At 39.0% G+C, this 22,765-nt stretch overlaps 1 protein-coding gene across 4 annotated transcripts in view; it reads left to right on the forward strand.

The window, feature by feature from the left end:
* FIG4 (FIG4 phosphoinositide 5-phosphatase) overlaps window positions 1–22,765 on the forward strand; it is a 144,980-nt gene that overhangs the window by 8,295 nt on the left and 113,920 nt on the right. For 3 of the 4 annotated variants that reach the window (XR_014818215.1, XM_021068077.2, NM_001243250.1), the window contains 2 exon segments: window positions 15,601–15,699; window positions 17,985–18,108. Coding sequence is in view for 3 of the 4 variants with exons in the window: in XM_021068077.2 (XP_020923736.1) it covers window positions 15,601–15,699; window positions 17,985–18,108 (223 nt within the window). In the remaining variant the exon portion in view is untranslated. 4 annotated transcript variants of the gene reach the window in all.

Consider the following 22,765-nt stretch of genomic DNA (forward strand, 5'->3'; position numbering starts at 1 on the left):
GAAATGAGTTGAAGTGTTCCTTCTGTTTTCTGAAAGTGGTTGTGTAAGATTGGTATTGTTTCTTTAATTTATTAAAGTATAGTTGATTTATGAAATTGTATTAGATTCAGGTATACAACATAATTCTGTATTTTTATAGATTATACTCCACTTATAGTTATTATAAAATATTGACTATATTGCCTGTACCATACAATATATCCTTGTGGCTTATTTATTTTATACATATTAGTTTTTATCTCTTAATTACCTGTCACTATCTTGTCCCTTTCTACTTTCTTCTCCCCATTGGTAGCTACTAGTTTGTTCTCTATATTTGCAAGTTTGTTTCTGTTTTGTTATATTAATTTGTTTCATTTTTTTAGATTCCGCACATAAGTGATAACATCCAGTGTTTATCTTTTCTTGCCTTATTCCACTAAAGATAATACCCTTCAGGTACATCCATGTTGTTGTAAATGGCAAAATTTCATTCTTTTACAATGACTGAGTAATATTCCATTACACATCACACCCCCCCCACACATCTTCTTTATCCATTCATTTGTTGAGGGACACTTAGGTTGCTTCCATATCTATTGTAAATAATATTGCTATTGTAAATAATATTGCTGTGAACATTGGGATATATGTATCTTTTCAAATGAGTGTTTTCATTTTCTTAGGATATATACTGAGTAGTGAAATTGCTGTGTTATATGATAATTCTATCTTAAGATTTTGAAGAACCTCCATAGAGTTTTCCATGCAGCTGGTAGCTGCACCAATTTACATTCCTATCAGCAATGTACTTGGGTTTCCTTTTCTCCACATTATTACCGGTATTTGTGATTTGTAGACAATTTGATTATAGCCATTCTGACATGTGGGAGCTGATATCTCGTTGTGGTTTTGATTTGCATTTCTCTCATGACTGACATTGTTGAGCATCATATCATGTACCTGTTGGCCATCTGTATGTTTTCTTTGGGAAAATGTCTATTGAGGTCTTTTGCCATTTTCTAATTGGGTTATTTGTTGTTTTGACAGAGTTGTATGAGTTGTTTGTATAATTTTGGGTATTAACCCCTTATCAGTCATATCATTAGCAAATACTTTCTCCTATTCAGTAGGTTGTCTTTTCATTTTGTTGATGGTTTGCTTTGCAAAAGCTTTTGAGTTTAATTAGGTCCATTTGTTTATTTTTGCTTTTGTTTCCCTTGCCTTAGGATACACATCCCACAAAATATTGGGGATTTATGTCAAATAATGTTCTTCCTATGTTTTCTTCTAAGAGTTTTATGGTTTCCTGTCTTACATTTAGGTCAGTAATCAATTTTGAGTTCGTGTATATAGTGTGAAAAAATGTTCTAATTTCATTCTTTATGTAGCTATCCAATAGTACCAACACCCATTATTGAAGAGACAGTCTTCTCTATTGTATATTCTTGCCTCCCTTGTCATAGATCAGTTAATTATAAGTGTGTGGGTTTATTTCTGGGTTCTCTATTCTGTTCTGTTGATATGTGTGTTTTATTGTTGTAACTTTGTAGTATAGTTTGAGGTCAGGGTGAATAATACTGCCAGCTTTGTTCTTTTTTCTTATGATTGCTTTGGCAATTCAGGGTCTTTTGTGGTTCCATATACATTTTAGATTTCTTTTTGTTCTAGTTCTGTGAAAAATGTCCAGGGTATTTTGATAGGGATTGCATTAAATCTGCAGATTGCTTTTGGTAGTATGGTCATTTTAACAATATTCTTCAAATCCATGAAAACAAATATCTTTCCATTTCTTTATGTCATCTTCTATTTCCTTCATCAATGTTCATAGTTTTCAGGGTATAGGTCTTTAATCTCCTTGGTTAAATTTATTTAATCCTAGTTATTTTATTCTTTTTGATTTGATTTTAAACAGGTTATATTTTTGATTTCTCTTTCTAATCATTATTAGTGCATTGAAAAGTAACAAATTGCTATGTATTAATCCTGTATCCTGCAACTTTACTGAATTTATTATTTCTAACAGCTTTTTGGTGGTGACTTTAGGATTTTCTATATATAGTATGATGTTATCTGCAAATAGTGACAGTTTTACTTCCTCCCTTGCAGTTTGGATCCCGTTTATTTCTTTTTCTTGTCTGAATGCTACGGCTAGGACTTCCAATACCATGTTAAATAGAAATGACAAAGTAGGCATCCGTGTCTAGTTCCTGATTTTAAAAGTAAAGCTTTCAGTTTTTCACCGTTGAGTATGATGTTAGCTGTGTGTTTGTCATAAATCACATTTGTTATGTTGAGATACGTTCCATCTATATCAACTTTGATAAGTGTTTTTTACCATGAATGGGTGTTGAATTTTGTCACATGCTTTTTTTTTTGCATCTATTGAGATGATCATGTGATTTTTATTCCTTGTTTGGTTAATGTGATATGTCATATTGATTGTCTTGCAGATATTGAACCATCCTTGCATCCCTGGAATAAATTTCACTTGATCATGATATCTGATCCTTTTTATGTTTTGTTGAATTCATTTTGCTAATATTTTGTCGAAGATTTTTTTTGCATCTATATTCATCAGAGATATTGGTCTGTAATTTTCTTTTTTTGTAGTGTTGTCTGATTTTGTAATCATAGAATGAATTTGGGAGTGTTCTGTCCTCTTGCATTTTTTGGAATCATTTGAGAAAGATAAGGATTAGCTCTTTATGTTTGGTAAAATTTCCTTGTAAAGCCATCCAGTCCTGGACTCTTTCTTGGAGGTTTTACTTTTACTACAATTTCATTTTCACTGTACTGATCTGTCTCTTCAGATTGCCTATTGATTCTTTTTTTTTTTTTCTTTTTCTTTTGCTTTTTAGGGCCACACATTTGGCATATAGAGGTTCCCAGGCTAGGGCTCCAATTGGAGCTGTAGCCATTGACCTATGCCATAGCTACAGCAATGCAGGGATCTGAGCCACGTCTGCAACCCACACCACAGCTCACGGCAATGCCGGATCCTTAACCTATTTAGGCCAGGGATTGAACCTTTGTCCTCATGGTTGGTAGTCAGGTTTGTTAACCACTGAGCCATGACAGGAACTCCTCAGATTGCCTTTTGATTCTTGATTCACTCTTGGAAAAGTGTATGTTTCTAGAATGTCCATTTCTTCAAGGTTATTCAATTTGTTAGCATATAAATTTTTGTAGGAGTATTCTGTTTTTTTTTTTTTTTTTTTTGTATCTCCAGGATATCAATTGTTATTTCTCCTCTTTCATGTCTAATTTGCTTATTTGAATTCTTTTTTTTTTTTCCCTTGATGAGCCTGGCTAAAGCTTTATCACTTCTGTTTATCTTAACAATGCTTTTGGTTTCACTGATCTTTTCTATTATTTTTTTTTTCTCTATTTTGTCTATGATCTTTTTTAGTTCCTTCCTTAACCTAACTTTGGGTTTTGTTCTTCTTTTCATTATTCCTTTAGATGATAGGTTAGGTTGTTTATTTGAGATTTTTCTTGTTTTTGAGGTAAGCCTTATTACTATACACTTTTCTCTTGAACTGCTTTTGCAGTGTCCCATAGATCTTGGAAAGGTGTTTTTACTTTTTTTGTCCCCAAGGTATTTTCTGATTTCCTCTTTGATTTCTTCATTACTCATTGGCTTTTTAGTAGCAGGTTGTTTAGTCTCCATGTGTTTGTATTTTTCCTATTTTCTTCCTGTAATTGATTTCTAGTTTCTCTTTTTTTTTAAGATATTTTTTCTACTATAGTTGATTCACAAAGTTCTGTAAATTTCTGCTATACAGCAAAGTGACACAGTCATACATATATACATGCACACATATATAGAAATACATATACACATAAGTATATATACACACATATATATACACATACACAACACATATATTCATATACATATATACACACATACATACGCGCACACACACATATATACATACACATTCTTTTCCTCATATTATCCTCCATCATGTTCCATCACAAGTGACTAGATACAGCTCACTGTTCTATATAGCGGAATCTCATTGCTTATCCACTCCAAATGCAATAGTTGGCATCTGCTAATCCCAAACTCCCAGTCCATCCCACTCCCTTCCCTACCCCTTGGCAACCACAAGCCTGTTCTCTCAAGTCCATGAGTTTCTTTCTTTTCTGTAGATAGGTTCATTTGTGCTGATATCACTTCAGATATAAGTGATATCGTATGGTATTTGTCTTTCTCTCTCTGACGTCACTTAGTATGAGATGTCTAGTTCAATCCATGTTGCTGCAGATAGCATTATTTTGTTCTTTTTATGGCTGATTAGTATTCCTTTGTGTGTGTGTGTGTGTGTGTGTGTGTGTGTGTGTATCATATCTTCTTAATCCATTCATCTGTTGATGGACTTTTAGGTTGTTTCCATTTCTTGGCTATTCTTACTTGTTGGCTTGTTAATGATGGCCATTATGATTGATGTGAGGTGGTACCTCCATTGTATTTTTTTAAATTTGCATTTCCATAATAATTAGTGATGTTGAACATTTTTCATTTGCCTTTTGGCCATCCATATTTCTGCCCCCCCCCCCCCTTTTTTTAATTGGGTTGTTGTTTTTTTTGGCTGTTGAGTTGTATAAGTGGTTTATATATTTTAGACCTTAAGCCCTTATCAGTTGCATCATTTGAAACTATTTTCTCCCATGCTGTAGGGTTTTTTTTTTTTTTTTTTAATGGTTTCCTGTGCTGTGCAGAAGCCTGTCAGTTTGATTAGGTCCCATTGGTTTATTTTTGTCTCTATTTCTACTGCCTTGGGAGACTGACCTAAGAAAACATTTGTATGGTTGATGTCAGAATGTTTTGCCTATGTTCTCTTCTAGGAGTTTGATGGTGTCTTGTCTTATGTTTAAGTCTTTAAGGCATTTTGAGTTTATTTTTGTGCATGGTGTGAGGGCCTGTTCCAGTTTCATTGATTTACATGTGGCTGTTCTGTTTTCCCAGTACCACTTGCTGAAAAGACTCTGTTTTTCCCATTTTATATTCTTGGTTCCTTTGTCAAAGATTAATTGACCATAGGTATGTGGGTTTATTTATGGGTTCTCTATTCGGTTCCATTGGTCTATATGTCTGTTTTGGCACCAGTACCACAGTGTTTTGATTACTGTGGCTCTATAATATTGCCTGAAGTCTGGGAGAGGTGTTTCTCCTGCTTGGTTTTTGTTCCTCGGGATTGCTTTGGCAATTCTGGTCTTTTATGGTTCCATATAAATTTTGGATTGTTTTAGTTCTGTGAAAAATATCATGGGAAATCTGGTAGAGATTGCATTGAATCTGTAGAATGCTTTGGGTAGTATGGCTATTTTAACAATATTAATTCTTCCAATCCATGAGCATGGGCTATCTTTCCATTTCTTTGAATCCTCTTTAATTTCCTTGATTAATATTTTATAGTTCTCAGCATATAAGTCTTTCAACTCCTTAGTCAGGTTTATTCCTAGGTATTTAATTTTGGGGGGCATGATATTCTATCTTCCAAGTCACTAATTTGTTCCTCTTCATTATTCATTCTGCTCTTCAGTGCCTTTAACTCAGCTTGCATCTTTGCAAATGAATTATCTAATTTTTCTTGGCTCCTCCTTATGCTTTCTAGTTCCTTTCTAAAGTAATCTATGTTACTGTTCATATCTTCTTAATTTCTTCATATTCACTCTTAATTCCTTCAATATCTTCACTATCTCCCTTTTGAACTTAGTGTCTGTTAGACTGCAGAGGTCTGTTTCATTGTCTGCTCATTCAGGTGAATTCTCCTGTTGTTTTAACTGGGAATAGTTCCTGAGCTTCCTGTTTTTGCTTATATTTCTCTTATTTTGTGAGTTTAGGGAAAACAACTACTGTAGTCTTGGAGGGCTATTTATATGTACGAGCACTCCTGGGTATTTTTTGATGGCTTACTATTTCTTTTTAGGGCGCTGTGCATGCTTCCAGGGATATGGAGGCAATGAGCAAGGCTAGTAGCAAGTGCCTCGTTGCTGGGCCCTTGACAGTGGCAAGGACCCACGGGAAGGTGGTGCAGGCTGCTCCTAGTTGTAGATCCCTAGGAGGTGACAGTGATCAGGCAGGTGTAGCTGGTGCCTGGAGCATTTGGTAGTGGCAGCAGCAGGGCAGGTGCACTCCCAGGGGAGTGAGAGCAACAATGTGTGGATCTTGGTTTCAGTGCCCTCTTCTTTGCCAGCCTCTGAGGTGACTGGGGCCACAGGTGGTACCTGTTCAGACCCCCTAGTGGTGGAAAGCCATGCCCACTTCTGGTGTCTGAGATGACTGCTCTGGTTTGCCCCTGCCACCTGTAGACCAGGCAAGAAGCACTGCATTGTGCTTAGCCCCCTGCTGCCCTTAGCCTCCACAAGAGGTGGCCAGCCAACTGCAGCCCTCACAAGAGGCACCTTGTTGATGGCAGCATGTGTAGGTGGCACCTCTCCAGCCCCTGCCCGAGCCTATCAGGCTGTGGTGTTTGGGTTCAGGAATGGTGGTACAGATGGTCTTTGCAGCTCTCACTCTGCTTTGCCCTCCTCAGTCCAGCTGCTGCACTTTTCTCTGTGACATTGAGTTCCCTTCATCTTGGCTGATCTCCCTGTTGGTTAGGTGGCTTTTGAGGGTGTGGGTTCCTTTCCTCTTCAACAGCTCCCTCTCAGGAGTGCTAGTCTCGTCCTGATTCCTTCTCTCTCTCTCTTTTTTTTTTCTTTTGTTCTACCTGCTTATGTGGAGGGATTCTTGCCCTTTTTGGAGGTATAAGGTCTTCTGCCAGCATTCAGTAGATGTTCTATGCAAATAGTTCTACATGTAGATGGTTTTTTTTGATGTGTTTGTGGGAGAAGGTGAGTGCCACGTCTCACTCCTCCACCATCTTGATCCTTCCTGATTTCTAGTTTCATACTGTTGTGATCAGGAAATTTGCTTGGTATAATTTTTGTCCTATTAAATTTGTTGAGACTTGTTTTGTGGCCTAGTACGTGGTCTATCCTGGAGATAGAGCCCAATGGAAACTCCCCAAAATTTTATAAAAATAATGAAAAATAAAACCTGACCAAAAAATACAAAGTCATGGAGTTCCTGCTGTGGCCCAGTGGGTTAAGAATCCTACTGCAGCAGCTTGGGTTGCTGCAGAGGTGTGGCTTTGATCCACCACCTGCCACAGAGGGTTAAAAGATCCAGTGTTCCCACAGCTGTGGCTCATATTTGATCCCTGGCCTGGGAAATTCCATATGCTGTGGGTATGGCCATAAACAAAAAAAAAGATGACAACATGAATGGTTAATTTGCCGAAAGAGAAGTATGCATGTGAAAGTATATTCAACTTACTAATAATTAAAGCAGTAGTGTGAAAATAGATCCCCATTTTTCACTTGTCAGAGTGGCAAAGATTGGAAAGATTGACCAAAGTCATTGTTGGCAAGTGTATGAAAGAAACAGGCATTGCTGTTTTGGCTGGTGAGAATGTATTGATTGGCTGTGGAGGAATTAGAGGATGCATTAAGGAACAAAAGAGGCAGCGAGCAAGACAGGGTGTCTCTCGTCCTGAGCCTTCATTTAGAAAGGTTCTGTAGAATTGCTCCTGAGGTAAAGTTCATGTTGTCATTGTTACCTGTGTTTAGAGCTGGATTTTGAGAACCATTTGGAGAAGAAAGGGAGATGGGTTGGTAGATAGCATACTGGCCTTGGGAAGGTTCTGCTCCCTCCAAAGGTTGACCTGTTCTCCCTGGCAACCAGCACCTTCGTGTTGTCCTTTGGCTCATGTGACCCAAGTCCACAGAGAAAGTAAGGCCAGATCCAGCCCTGATGCTCATATATACCCCATGCAATCAGGAGTTGCCTACAGGAGATTTAGAAGCCTAAGGTTATCCTGGAAGAAACTGCAGTTTACCCTAGAGGATTTCCAATTTATAGCCCTTGCTTAGTAATACATGAGTTCTAGGAGTCTTACCATTTGCAATAACTGACCATTTCACAACAAAGACCTGAACGTATAGTGGTTGATATTCAAATTGGTAGCTGAAAAAAAAATTGGTAGCTGGACAGAACTGTGGCAGACTTTTGTGTCAGCATGTGTGATCTGTGGGGGTACAATTGTAAGAAATTGCTAGCTCAAAATTGTTGGGGTGTATGTGTGTATGTTTGTGTTTGTTTAATTCCTGCCTTGTCCTCAAAGGATTTAAAGAAGCGTTTCCCTTCTCCCCACCCTGTCACAACAAAATAGAGCAAAATAAGAACCACTTCATGAGGAATGCAGCTTATTTAATTAGCCTTGATATTGGCCTTGGGTTTGGGAATTAGGGATTAAGAGAGGACAACATAAGATGTGGTTCACTAAGGGGTTGGAGCTGAGAACCAGATGATAGAAAGTGGGAGAAAGAATTACAGTGACGATAACCAATTTAGAAGATGTGGTTGGAGGTGACAAAGTTTCCACTTGTTTCTCGAGGGGCTTTGATGCTTCCCCATCAGTAAAGCCCTGAAGCTGTGAAGAGTGAACTTGGAGATGTCCCTGTGACTGTGGGAGCCTCCTTTCCCTCTCTGGTCTGTGTTACTTGTTGTGGGATTGCTGGAATCAGTCAGGTGGCAGGCCTGCAAGACTATTAAAGATTGTGAGAAGTCACTTGATGATGATCTTTAAAAATGATAGCATTATTCTGAAAGTTCAAGTGAAGTTTATCATTAATTGAAGCTGTCAAGCTAAAATTTCTCTGCTTTCATGAAAGCTGATTTTTTCTTCTCAGCTGAAAAGTGAGTGATTAATTAGCCTGTCATTATAAAAGGAGATGATAATGTTAGTAGATACTGAATTTCCTGTTAAATGGATTACCTATTGTATTCTACTTGGAGTTCGTGTATATTATTTTACAAACACATTCATCCTTAAATCAAGCCACCATTGTTAAAGTTACATATTAAAATTTTAAGCTTTTTCTTGATACTTTCAGGAGAGCCAGCTTAGATCATCTTCTATCTTTATGGACATGTTAATTTAATTTTTTGGCCACGCCTGTGGCATGTGGAAGTTCCTGGGCCAGGGTTTGAACCCGCGCCACAACAGTGACCCAAGCTGCTTCAGTGACAATGCTGGATCCTTAACCCACTGCACCACAAGGGAACATCCATGGGCATTTCAATGTAGCTTTTTTTGTGTATCCTAATTACCCACCCCAATTCTTGCCAACCCCTACCTCCCAACATATCTGCTAACACAGAGAACGAGCTAGCTGTTCTCCCAGCAGTGTTGATTCATCCCAGCATCCTATACATGTGCATTCATGCAGTCTACCTGATGGCTTCCTGATTTATGGAGGTCCAGTACATTCCAATTACTGTCCACTTTCCTTCCCTGTTGCTTTTGGGCGTTCTATTTACCTCTCTTTTCACCGTCTCCATTTGAACTTCAGATGACCAGTACTTGAGATGACCTTTTCTTCTTTCTATAATCCCTAGTTGTTATTAAGAACTTAGAATGAATTTAACCCAACTTTCCAGATATTAGGTCTCAGCACATGCTCACATGTTCGGTATTCGTATTGGCTTCATTTTCTCGAAGCAGTGGCCCAGATCTGGACAGTTGCTCCTGTAGCCTCTCATTTTTCCAGATCCTGTGTCTTTCTCTTTGTTGACTTAGGCCCTTGTTTTGGTGGAGCATCTCCTTCAGTTACTTCATGAGAAAGGGTTTTCATGGACAGGAATTTTTTTGAGCCCATGCATGTTTGAAAATGTCCTTATTCTATCCTTGGGTTTGACTGACAGGTTTAATGTTGAATTAAAGATTGAAATTAATTTTCCCTTAAAAATTTGAAGGCATCATGTCCCTGTCTTCCATCTTTGGGGTTGCTCAGGAGAATTCCAGTGTTAATGCCACTTTTTTTTTTTTTTTTTTTTTTTGTCTGTAGAAATTTTGTATTTATTTCCCAATGAATTTTATTACATTTATAGTTGTACAACCATCGTCACAATCCATCTCAGACCCTCAGTGCATTCCCCCAACCTGTCTCATTTGGAAACCCTCAGCTTTTCAAAGTATAAATTTTGATAGCAATGCTATTCTTGAAGCCTTCCCCCCCCCTTTAGAAGCTTGTGCTGGCTCCTTTTTTATCTTTAGTTTTCTGAAATTTTACACTCCTACCTCCAGAGATAAGAGGTGCCACAAATTTCCATGTCTTTGGAGGTTTTGTAGTGTAAATTGGATTGCTTCTTGACTTCTCACTGCTTTCTTGGCCATGCTTTGCAGTTTCAAGTGATTTTTTTTTTTTTTTTTCCATCTACTTCGTTCTTTCTCTTGCCCCTGGCGCTTATGTCTGAAAAAAAAAAAAAAAAAAGGAACATAAAAAACTTTGCCTTGGTTTTAGTAAGGCGTTTGACAGGAACAGAGATGTTCACTCCTATGTCTTTTCCCAGATGACCCATTTGCTCTTCACCCAGCTCTGCTGTGAGTTTTCCCCCCACTTCATCACTGAGACAGCCCTGGAAAGACCACTCACAGGCTCCTGTCATCAGACCCTGGGGCCCTTTTGAGTCCTCATCTTTCTCAGCCTCTCAGCAGCAGTCGAAGTGGCTGTGACTGCTCCCTTCTTTTCCAGGTCATCTCCTCCCTTTGCTTTGAAGGCTCCAGCTGTCCTGAGGTTTTTCCTAATCATTGGCCCTTCTCAGTCTTCCCAGCAGGTTCCTTCTCCATATTCAGCCTGTAAATAATTTTACTTAGAGTGCCTCAGGCTCATTTTTTTTTTTTTGGAGGGGGGGCTCTTTCTTTATCTTCACTCTCCCTAGTAGGTTAATCCTGTCCCTTGATTTCACTTTATTTTATTTATTTATTTATTTATTTATATTTTCTTTTTGCTATTTCTTTGGGCCGCTCCCGTGGCATATGGAGGTTCCCAAGCTAGGGGTCGAATCGGAGCTGTAGCCACTGGCCTACGCCAGAGCCACAGAAACGCATGATCCAAGCTGCGTCTGCAACCTACACCACTGAGCAAGGGCAGGGACGGAACCCGAAACCTCATGGTTCCTAGTCAGATTCCTTAACCACTGCGCCACGACGGAACTCCTGATTTCACTTTAAATGTCATTTATGTGCTGATGACACGCTCTGAGATCTCTGCTCTAAGCTCCAGACTCAGATCCTACTTGAGCACTCAGGGAATGTTGTAAACAGAACTCGTGGTTTTGCTTCAACCCCGTTTCTTCTCTAGACAACTCTGCATCAGTAAGTGGCACCACCATCATGCTAGTTGCTCAAGCAAAAGTAACTGGATCAGTTACTCCTTTTTTTTTCTCCCAATAGAATCCATCAGCAAGTTATGGGCCCCAAATATATCTTCAGTTTACCTTTGCCTTTAGGTATCTAGCCCAGTGCCTGGCTCATGTGAGACACTCACTGGTAAACATTCAGATGAATGATGGTCAATAGGAAAATTGGTGTTAAAAATGTGGACTCTTTAAAAATGCCCTGAAAGACAAAGACTTTGAAAGCAGAGACAGGAGGATTGTTCTAGATTAAAAATACTCAAAAAGACATAATAACCAAATCCAATCCTTGATTGGATTCCATTTTTTTTTTAAACCAGTTATCAAGTTGTAGTTTTTAGGGATGATGTGTTATGATACTTGCAACTAGTTTTCACATGGTTCAGGAGAAAAAAAGTTTATTGGGAAGGAAGGAGGGAGAAAACAAATGTAGCAAAGTGTTAACAGTTGGTGAATCTCAGTAAGTGAAATATGGGTTTTCATTGTACTATTCTGTTCATTTTACTGTAGGTTTTATTTATTTTTAATGATTTTTATTTTTTCCATTATAGCTGGTTTATAGTGTTCTGTCAGTTTTCTACTGTACAGCAAAGTGACCCAGTCACACATATATACATTTCTTTTACTGTAGGTTTAAGATTTTTTCAAAATAAAAAATTAGAAAAAATCAGTAGAGAAGAATTTAAGGAAAAGATATTTCAGTGCAATTTGTAAGTCCAGAAATGCTTCCAACTCATTTCAAAACATAATATTAAGACACAATAAAGCCTAAGGATATACGTAGATATAGAATTGATTTATTTAACAAGAAGGAAATAAAACCAAGCAGAAATGAGGCCTTTCTGGAAGTTACATCTTAAAAACTGGAGAAACTGTTTGATGAACTGCCCACCAGAGGGCAGTGCAGGAGAGTGATTCTGTGCACAGCGGAGAGCTGTGGTTTTCTTGCCCACGTAACTGGTTCCACTAGAGGTCGCTCTTCTCTGCGCAGAACACTTGCAGGATTCTTGCATCCCAAGGATTATATCTGTCTTTGTATTACAAACCGTCAAATCATTGTCCTCCTGCGGTTCATCTTTCGATTTCCTAGGAGCTACTGAAATGCTAGGAATTTCCCTCAGGAATTTTTAAAGCTGTGATGTACTTCCTTACTGACTAGTTGATTTCAAAGGGCTGCCTCTCTGTGTACTTAACCGAGAAAGATGGGATAGGGTCAACATTGTAGGAAGTCACCCAGCAGGTTAAATAACTAGTCTGTGGTGAGTGGTTGTTCTTTGACCTAGCATTTACCCAGTGCCTATGGAACCAGGTTGTGCTACTAGACTAGAATTTAAAACCACAGAGGTTAGAGTGTTAGCCCCAGTCTCCTGAGCTGCGTATAATTAGGCAAAGGGGGTAGACATGCCCCAAACAAATCTAAAGAAGGCCCTCAGAAGAAAGGGCTAAATTCAGATACAAGCACAAGTGTTCTGGTGGAGGCAGGTGGAGGGGCTGGGTGTCACTTGCCACTGGTTCAGTACATTGGGTCCTGTCTAGAGGTTCTTCAAGGCTAAACTCGGCGTCAGGACAGCACAAGCCTCTCTGGAGAACTTGTTTTGTCCCTCCCCAAATGAGTTAAACGCCTTTCCTGTGTTGTCCTTGCATCCTGTTTAGACCTCTGCTACAGCACTCTACTCATGGCGGATTATTTGCATCTTCTCTCCTGAGGGGGAAGACTGAGTACTAATAGATTTGTGCACTTTCCCACTCTGGTTCCATTCTGATCCTGCACATGCTTTTATTAGTCTGGGCTACCTCTTTCTTCATCTTTTTTTTTTTTTTTTTGGTCTTTTTCTCAAATACAATGGCATAGACTTCCTGAACATCTTAAAAAGTAAGGGAGAGAAAAGGAAGTAACACACATTGAGTGCCTTCTTCGTGTTGAACACTCTTTACTGTGTTAGGTGTTTTATGAGCATTTTCTTGGTTAATCTTGTTCCTCTAACTGGCCAAGTTTTATCCTCTTTCAGGTCTTTGCACTTGCTATTTCCTTTCGTGGGAGCTGTTTTTCCTCAAGTCCTCAAGAAGGTGGCTCCCTTTTCTGCTAACAAACATCTATAGTTTACCAACCATTCTTCTGAGATTGGTTTTATTAGACTGGTGACCCCCCCCCCTCTCCTCTCAGTGGTGGGAAGGGTCTCAGGGAAGACTTGGCCAAGGCCAGACTGAGAACCTTGAACTTCTCCCTCCCTTTCTAGCTGCTCCCCCAGTGTATCAAGTCCTGGTCATTGGATGTCTCAGGCTAGTTGACTAATTTTTATTATAATTGCCCTATTTCTGCCTCACTATAACTGTTACTGCCATCCAGACTCTACCTCTCCCTAGGGAATGAGGGATTCGGTATTGTGGTTAGCTTTCCACTAAAGTCTGTGCTAACCCATCTTTTTTTTTTTTTTTTTTTTTTTGGCCTTGCCCAGGACATGTGGAAGTTACTGAGCCAGGGATTGGACCCAAACCACTGCAGTGGCAATACTGGATCCCTATGCCATTACACAAGAAAACTCCCCATCTTTTAACCTGTAGTTTTGTTCTCTTCAATCTGAAAGTCTATATCAGACCTTTCTAAACATATATATACTTAATAATTGAAAAATACCCATCTCTTTCTATATATTTAGCATTAAAACAATATAACCAAGTGCTCATCTTCTGTTTTATTTATGTACATAATATAGTATATACTTCTGTTGCCTATCTCTTCTGTTGTAAATCTTTTAAAATCTTACTCATCCTTTAAGGTTCAGTTCAAGTTCTAACTCCTCTGACATTTTCTGCATCTGTAGTTCCCAGCATTAATCTTTCCTGCTCTGAATTGCAATGGTCTACATACTTCGATTTGGCCATTAATCTAGAGAATCTTATTTTTTATTTAATTGCTTTGTGTGTCTGTACCTCATGTGACCAATGAGATGATAAGATGCCATTTGATAGTGGCAGTGTGTTCTCAATTTTTGCAGTGTTGAAAAAGTGCCACCTTGGAGTTCCTGTTGTGGCTCAGCAGGTTAAGAACCTGACATAGCATCCATGAGAATATGGGTTTGATCCCTGGCCTCACTCAGTAGGTCAAGGGTCTGGCATTGCCACAAGCTGAGGTGTAGGTCACAGATGGAGCTTGGATCCAGTGTGGCTGTGGCTGTGGTGTAGGCCTCAGCTGCAGCTCCAATTTGACCCCTAGCCTGGGAACTTCAATACGATGCCTGTGTGGCCCTAAAAACAACAGCAACAACAACAACAAAAAAAAACAGTGCCACATTTTTTTTTGTTTTTTTTTAGGGCTGAACCTTTGGCACACAGAAGTGCTCATGCTAGGGGTCCAATTGGAGCTGCAGCAGCCAGCCTACACCACAGCAACACAGGATCTGAGCTGTGTCTACAACCTATGCCGCTCATGGCAATGCCAGGTCCTGAACCACTAAGTGAATCCAGGGATCAAACCTGCATCTTCATGGATACTAGTTGGGTTCATAACCCGTTAAGCCACAATGAGAACTCCAGCAGTGCAACTTAAAGGCTATGTTTGAAGCAGAATATCTTTAAATAATTTATTTTTCCTAGCAGAGTTTTACTTATTTCTTAAAATACAATTTAAAAATTATTCATCTTGTTTAGGTTTTCTTAAAGGCATTTTCTTTGAACTTCGGATGATTATTCTGCAGTTTTGTTATTCATTTTATTTTCAGTATTCATTTAAGAAGACTAATATGTTCAGGTATTCTGCTCTAAGGAAGTGTTGCAAAAAAGAAAGAATATTAATTATTTCCTGTAGCTTATCTATAAAAAGCCTTTTGGGAAAGTCTACTCATTTTAGTCTTTTATAGGACTTTGGGTGAGTTTTTATAGTTGCTATATTAAACTCATTTTTAGACTTCTACAGAAAACTTACATGGATTCGCTTGATAAAATATCAGTATTTTAATAGCTGTAATTGTCTAAACATTGCTAATTATATGTTGAGCTTTTTAATTCTTAACAGAGCCACTGCTTCCTGGCAAAGTTTAAACATCAATCTCCAGTCAGTTAGGTTAATCTCTATATAATATAATTAAATTCATCTGACCTGGTTACTGGGTACATTTTAAATATCAGACTGATCCTTATCACGACACCACTACGAATATTTCAATTTAAAAATTGACCTTTTAGAATCAGCCTTGACCTTTTAGAATCAGCCTTTCTTATCCTGCCAGTTATACTTACCACAAATACTTTTTTAAGAAGTAGCACAATTTTATTAATGTATTTAACTTTAAAAACCTAAGTGATTATAAAATGTGTACAAGGCAAACTTCCTTAAAAAGCTAATGACATTTCTTTTTTATTTATAGAGATACTTTCTAGTTGGGAGCAATCATGCAGAAACAAAATACCGTGTTTTGAAAATTGATAGAACAGAACCAAAAGATTTGGTCATAATTGATGATAGGGTAAGTATCTTGCAAACCTGAATACTAACAGAAACTTTGGTACTTGTTGAAAGGTATGAAATATCCTTACAGCTTCTAGTGATGTTTTGTTTTTTTTTGTCTTTAGTCTTTTCAGGGCCACACCCGCAGCATATGGAAGTTCCCAGGCTAGGGGTCAAATCATAGCTACAGCTGCTGGCCTACACCACAGCCACAGCAACGCAGGATTCGAGCTGCACCTGCAACCTACACCACAGCTCAGGGCAACGCCCAATCCTTAACCCACTGAGCAAGGCCAGGGATCGAACCTGCATCCTCATGGATCCTAGTTGGGTTTGTTAACCACTGAGCCATGATGGGAACTCCCATAGTGATAATGATTTTTTTTGATTATGCACCTAAAAATTAAAATTATTTTTCATGGTTAGCTATAATTTGAATCTCTAGTCTGGTTTCTCGAAATTACTGACGTGGAAAAGTATGCCAGAATTAAACTCTGCCCCTCACTTTTATGTATTTGACAAAGCAACTCTTTTTTTTTTTTTGTCTTTTTTGCTATTTCTTGGGCCGCTGCCGTGGTATATGGAGGTTCCCAGGCTAAGGGTCAAATCGGGGCTGTAGCCACTGGCCTATGCCAGAGCCACAGCAACGTGGGATCCGAGCCTCGTCTGCAACCTACACCACCGCTCACGGCAACGCCGGATCGTTAACCCACTGAGCAAGGGCAGGGACCGAACCCGCAACCTCATGGTTCCTAGTCGGATTCGTTAACCACTGCGCCACGATGGGAACTCCCCAAAGCAACTCTTAAGATTAGATAATGAATATATTTTCTTAAAGGGGCTCCATTTTAAAGATTCAGTTTAACTCTTAATATTGTGTCCACCAAAGAGATTATTTACTTTTTATCATTTATTATTATTAGAGATTATTTATTATTATTTATTAGATTATTTATTATCTACATGAAGTTAAAAGGACTTCTGTACTGCAGACGTTTTGTTACACTGCCAGAAATGACTAGTAGGGTCTCTTCTGACGACATGCTGGAGAAGCATTAAGCTATTCTTATGCAGATGTTATATTATCTAGAGTTGGGAATACAGAGACTTCAATCAGGAGGCACAAGAAATGAGGCTTTTAGTTAAGAGAGAAATGCAGTATGGTGGAATCGATCAGTTAATTTTGACTCTGAAAAGAGAGAACCTCACTAACCCATTCTTTTGAAGTTCCTGTCTCTATTTCTGAATTCATGTACATTCCTGGCTTTTCAAATACATCAGTGGCTACAGTTAGGCACCCATTTTCACTAAATTCTTTGTAAAACTATTTTCTGTGTTATAATAATTTTAGATAAATTATATTTCATGACTTAACTCCTGGTGTTGCGATTCACCCAACACACACACCATCTGGGAGGTGTTTTTTTTTTTTTTTAATTAAAGTATAGTTGATTTGCAATGTCATGTCAATTTCTGCTGTACAGCAGAGTGACCCAGATACACACACACACACACACACACATACACACAGAGTTCCTTTTCTCATATTATCTTCCATCATGTTCTATCCTAAAAAATTGGATATAATTCCCTCATGTGGAGTTTTTATTAATATAATGTAATGATTCTTGGCTTTATTTGGGGGTAGGAGTGGTTGATCAGGGATCTCTTTGAGAATCTAAGAAGAGCTATGGGCCCTCTCATAAAAATGCACATATGCACATACAACCAAAACTTTGCATACAAGTTTAAGGGGTTTATAGATTTGTCGAAATTTGTGGATCCCTTACATCTTGCAATCTCTGGTTCAGAAGATAAGGTTTTGATCAACTTTTTTAGTACAGCACCATGTGATCCAGTGAACATCCTAAAGTTACAATGTTAAAAAAAAAAATTTGTTGGCTTTTAAAAATTGTAGCTTAGGAGTTCCCGTTGGGACTCAGCGGAAATGAACCTGACTAGTATCCTTGAGGATGCAGGTTTGATCCCTGGCCTCGCTCAGTGGGTTAAGGATACAGAATTGCCATGAGCTGTGGTATTGGTCACAGATGGAGCTTGGATCCCGTGTGGCTGTGACTGTGGCGCAGGCCAGCAACTACAGCTCTGATTCAACCCCTAGCCTGGGAACTTCTGTATGTGGCACCTGTGTCTCTGGAAAAAAAAAAAAATGCAGCTTAGTCCTGCATTCTCATATACTTCTGTGAAATAACTAATGATTCTCATAATTAGCTTTTAATTTTCAGGGGTAAATAATGAATCTAAAAAGGGAGCAAAACCTTACAGATTAAATCTGCTTGTTTTTAGCATGTCTATACGCAACAAGAAGTGCGAGAACTTCTTGGCCGCTTGGATCTAGGAAATAGGACAAAGATGGGACAGAAAGGATCCTCTGGGTTATTTCGAGCTGTTTCAGCTTTTGGTGTTGTAGGTAAGAAACGTGCCTCCCTCTTACTACCTCCCTTTTTTTTTTCTACCTAGATGGCTTAAAGATAGTTTGCAAGGCTTATATTTATATAGCTTTATAAGTATGACCCATCCTCTGTGGCTTTGGTTGTTGAAAATTTCTATCAATCGGATATCTAACACCTTTTATATGGCATCTGATACATGCTCAGGACAGTACTCAATTTCATATGGGGTACGAACAAAGTGATGGTTTGGACCTGTAAGGAGTCTGGCTTGTTTAGGAATGAAAAAGTGAAAATTGGCTCAGACGGTACACAGCAGCTGGAAAACCAGATACAGGTAAAACCAGCTTTTAAATTAAGAGGAATTTCTCCCAAGGATGTGATGTAGCATGAAGTGTCATACCCCCCTTCTTTGAATGACAGCTACTTTCTTACTCACCGAGAAATTTTGTTCTCTAAAAAATCACAGATGATCAGAAACTTTGCTCTTTAAAATGATGTCAGTAAGAGAAAACATCCTGCCTGGATGATCTAAGCCATTTTGACACAGAGAAGCAGCCTCGATTGACAGCTCAGATGCAGAGCTCCGGATAAGAGGTTTTTGGCCTCGGCAGCCCATGGCTCTGCTAACTATATTGCTTTCAAGGAAACGAGACCCTGAGTCTGCTTCACGGTCCAGGCTTGATGTGTATCTCTTACAAACAGTCTGGCTTTGGTTTGAGCCTCTTTGTTTAAATTTTACCTAATCTCTCCCCTGAATCCTATAATAATGCCTTTATTTATTCATGAACAAATAAAGAAATGGCCTTGGCCTTGAAGGAGTCTGTGGTTCAGCCTATGGGGCATTTGTGAGATGCCCCACAGTTCCTCTGGTGTGTTGTCTCTGGCAGCAGTGGGTCAGTAAACCTATCCTTGCTCTAGCGTGGATTTGCCCTGGGAAGTCTTAGGATGGTGGAGGAGGACAGGAAACAAAACCCACTGCACTTGAAACAACTCCAGGATTGTGATTAAGAGCCAACTGTGGTGAAAGTTAAGTGGTATTGGAGATTATATTTGCGGGTACGTTATGTGAACCTGGAGTGGTCAGGAAGGATTTCCTAGAGAAGATGAGACTCAGGCTGGACCCTGGAGGAGGAGCAAGACTGGGATGGATGTAGGGAAGGGAGGAGAGAGCTCCAGTAGGGGTGACAGCAGAGGCAAGGGTACGCAGCTGCCCATGGGTCCTGGAATGCTGGCAAGTAGTTGTGTGAAGCTAGATTACCTGGGGCCTTGGAGGCCACACAGGGCAGCTGTATCTCAGCTTCCTGTTGGAAGAGCCTATTTCACATCTATTTTTTTTTTTTTTAAACACTTACAAGATTGTCTCTCTGCTTCTTAAATCTACTGGACTATACACAATATTGACTGAGTGATGGGTGTCTGTAGATTGGCCTGGACCATGCAGTATAGTTTCAAATTCTTACGTTCATTTTTCTGGTCAGCATGTTCTATTTGGTGACTCTGTATAGGCTGAGATTTTGATTGTACCTGTCCTCCCATATTTGAAGTTTGTTTTTCTCGGAGTGTTTTTTTTTAGGTGTGCTGTCATATATCCCTTCATGCATAGTCCCTTTAAGTCCATTTTGTGTCCTAGACGGCTGCCAGGGAAGGTCAGGAGTGGTCGGTGTGATTAGTTTCTTCTCCGTAGGACCAGCTCCTTCTCTGTACCTTCTGCTCAGTCTTGATGAATCCCTTAGAGTTCATGTTTGATGGAGAAGTGTGTGTGGATGTCTGTATAAAGTCAATGTCTGTTACCTGAGTTCATGTGTTTAAATCCCAGACAAATCCATGTGTGTTAAGTTCCACTACATGTGTTACTTACATTTTAAATCAAAGAAAAAATAGAAATAAAATATGTCTTAAATACAGTAGGCTTAATTAGTTACTTAATAGGTTAAACTTATTCATTTAAATGCTGATAACTTTATAACAGTTTTTTTTTAATGGAAATTTCCCAAGGTGTATGTAATAGTGAATGCCTCATTAGCCAGGGTTAATTATTTAAAATGGAACTTTCCTTGATGATTTTCTATAATGAAATAAAGATCAATTACTGAAGTGTGTTTAAAAATAGCTGCCCTTGGAGTTGCCACTGTGGCTCAGTGGGTTAAGAACCTAACGCAGTGTCTGTGAGGATGTGGGTTTGATCGCTGGCTTTGCTCAGAGAATTAAGGATCTGGCATTGCCACAGGCTGCAGCACAGGTCGCAGAATGCTGCTTGGATCTGGCGTTGCTATGGCTGTGGTGTAGGCTGCAGCTCTGATTCAACCCCTAGCCCAGGAACTTCCCTATGTCACAGGTGTGGTCCTAAAAAGAAATAAGAAAATTAGCTGCCCTTTGGTGTTCTGGAATTGTACTGGGCAGTTGGCCTTTACATTAACTGGACTTTGGATGCTATACTGTCTTGTTTTTGTGGTACTTCATTCATTCTTCATGGTTCTGGGCATATTTGCTTTTAGCACTATTCCTTGCCTTATTTTAAATCTATTGATAACTAAGCTTGTAAAACCAAAGCTTTATTTTAATCAATCAATATCTAAGTAGTATAACCAAATACTCATTTTTTTTAACACAAGTATTAATAAACGTTGTGTCAGGGCTAAGGTGTGTCCATGTTTCTCTTAGGTGACATTCTTAGGTGTTGTGGTATGGTTTCTCTCGCAGTTAGAGGCCTCTTTGAGACTGTCCTTGGATTGTGAAGTCTCTAAAAGGCTGACCTACTAGTAGAGTGACACAGTAATGTACTAAAAGTAAGCAGTTATTATTTTCATGGAAATGCACTCTGTGTATTCTAGTTCAACCATGTAAATAAAGCTTGGAATCTTTGAAGAGTAAATAGGGAGTCTGTATAAATATGCTTTGTCTGGTGCTGCCTTAGGCATAAAGAGAGCTCCTGAAATAACGAAACACGGAATGCTTGTCTTTGAAAAATCATAGTCTGGTTGTCAAAATAATACATATGTGAAAGGACTAGAATGGTTGTCTGTGATGACTAAAATGTTTTCTCTTTTTCAGCATGTCTAATTTGTGAATAATACTTTTGCTAGGATGTTTTGGACTGTTAGTTAATACAGTCTATGAGAATCTAGAGCAGTGCCTATCAACTCTCTGTAACAAAGGACCAGATCCTACTGTGTATAACTTGTCTGCAGCTTGGACCACATATGACATCACACAAGTTCACTGATACCCAAACTAGTCGATGCCCTGTTCAAGGCAAGTTTGTTGATCATGAGCTCAGATGTTGTGGGAAGCTCAAGTTGCTCCAGACTTACCTTCAGTTTGTTTACTTGTCTTTTCATGGGCTGGTACTGAAAGCTTATGGTCTATCACTGGTCCCTAGATGTGGATTGATCCAGTTCTCTTGCTACCTTGCCCATTTCTGACCTGTTCCATTCTTACTTGGCAGCCAGAAGGAGGTTTGGGAAACCACTGGATGGGATCATGAACATCCCTCACCAAGTTGTTTCATCTGGTCCTGGGGCCCATGGATGGAGTCAGTGACTGGTAGCCTGTCTTCTTTACTACTCTTGGCTCTGTGACCATCCAGCCCCTTTTGATACATAGCCTCAGGTCTGTGTCCTTTTTCTGCATGTGTCAGAAGATACTCATATAAGCTGCTGGTACATTAAAGGGGAATGGTGGAATAAGACTTAAGTGATGGGCTTGAAAGCAAGACCTTTAGAAGTAGATGGCAGATCCAAGATAATGAGGAAAATGATAATAACGAAGTCTGAGCCTCAGACTAGTAAGGGAGCAATAGCTTTGGTGTTAGAGAGTCACTTTGGTCCCTTGTGATTTTTGATACTTCTCTGCCAGAGTGCTGTTCTCTCTGAAGGCTTTCAAGATAGTGATTAGTTGACCTGGTGACCACCTCACCCTGCAACAAGATGCTGCCTTCGTCCCTGTTGGTGGGCTTGTGGGGTCCTCTCCAGCCACCACCACGCCATCCTCTTACATTTTTCCTTTTAATTTACTTAGTGTCCATCTCAAATGGCACAGCTTTCTCCACTTGGAGAAGGAGAGATCACTGTTGCATGATGACTATTACCTTGGCTTCTGGAAAGTACTCAGGGAAATTGGTCTAGGACCAGAAGTACATAGATGAAAAAAATTGTTCTGGTTCTCAGTATGTTAAAATGATGAATCAGCTGACTGTTGACAGAGGTCTGTGCCAAACTGAAGCCTTTTAATTGTTGGCAATATTTGATGGGAACCTTTTAAAAAGGAGAATGATGTTTCCAACTGGTAGTAAAAAGGAAAAGGAAAATAATCTCAGGTAGAGTATGCTGAAAGCATTTATGCCAGTAAAAAAGATTGTTTTGTGCAGTATATTTACTTTATTGAAATTATAAAGGGACATGTAGGATGAATAAAAGACTAAAAACATAAATTTAAATTTAATTGGAATGCAGATTGAGAGATTATTACAAAGAGGTGTTTTTTGGTGTAAAAATATAGCAAGAGTAAAAGGGAAACTTATCTTGGAAATATTTATTACTTAAACCTAATTAGATTCTTTTTTTGGGTGTTTTTATCCTGTTTCTAAGATTCTGACTTGTTTAGGTTTTAGCCTTCTAAAAGGGTAACTACTTCCTAACTTACTTTTAATGAGATTGGCATTAGCTTTTCTCCCTT

This window comes from Sus scrofa, chromosome 1, assembly GCF_054392235.1.
Source record: "Sus scrofa isolate SSC_HxYL_T2T_F1_AM1 chromosome 1, Sscrofa_HxYL_maternal_Yorkshire_Landrace_v2.0, whole genome shotgun sequence".
Taxonomy (NCBI): domain Eukaryota; kingdom Metazoa; phylum Chordata; class Mammalia; order Artiodactyla; family Suidae; genus Sus; species Sus scrofa.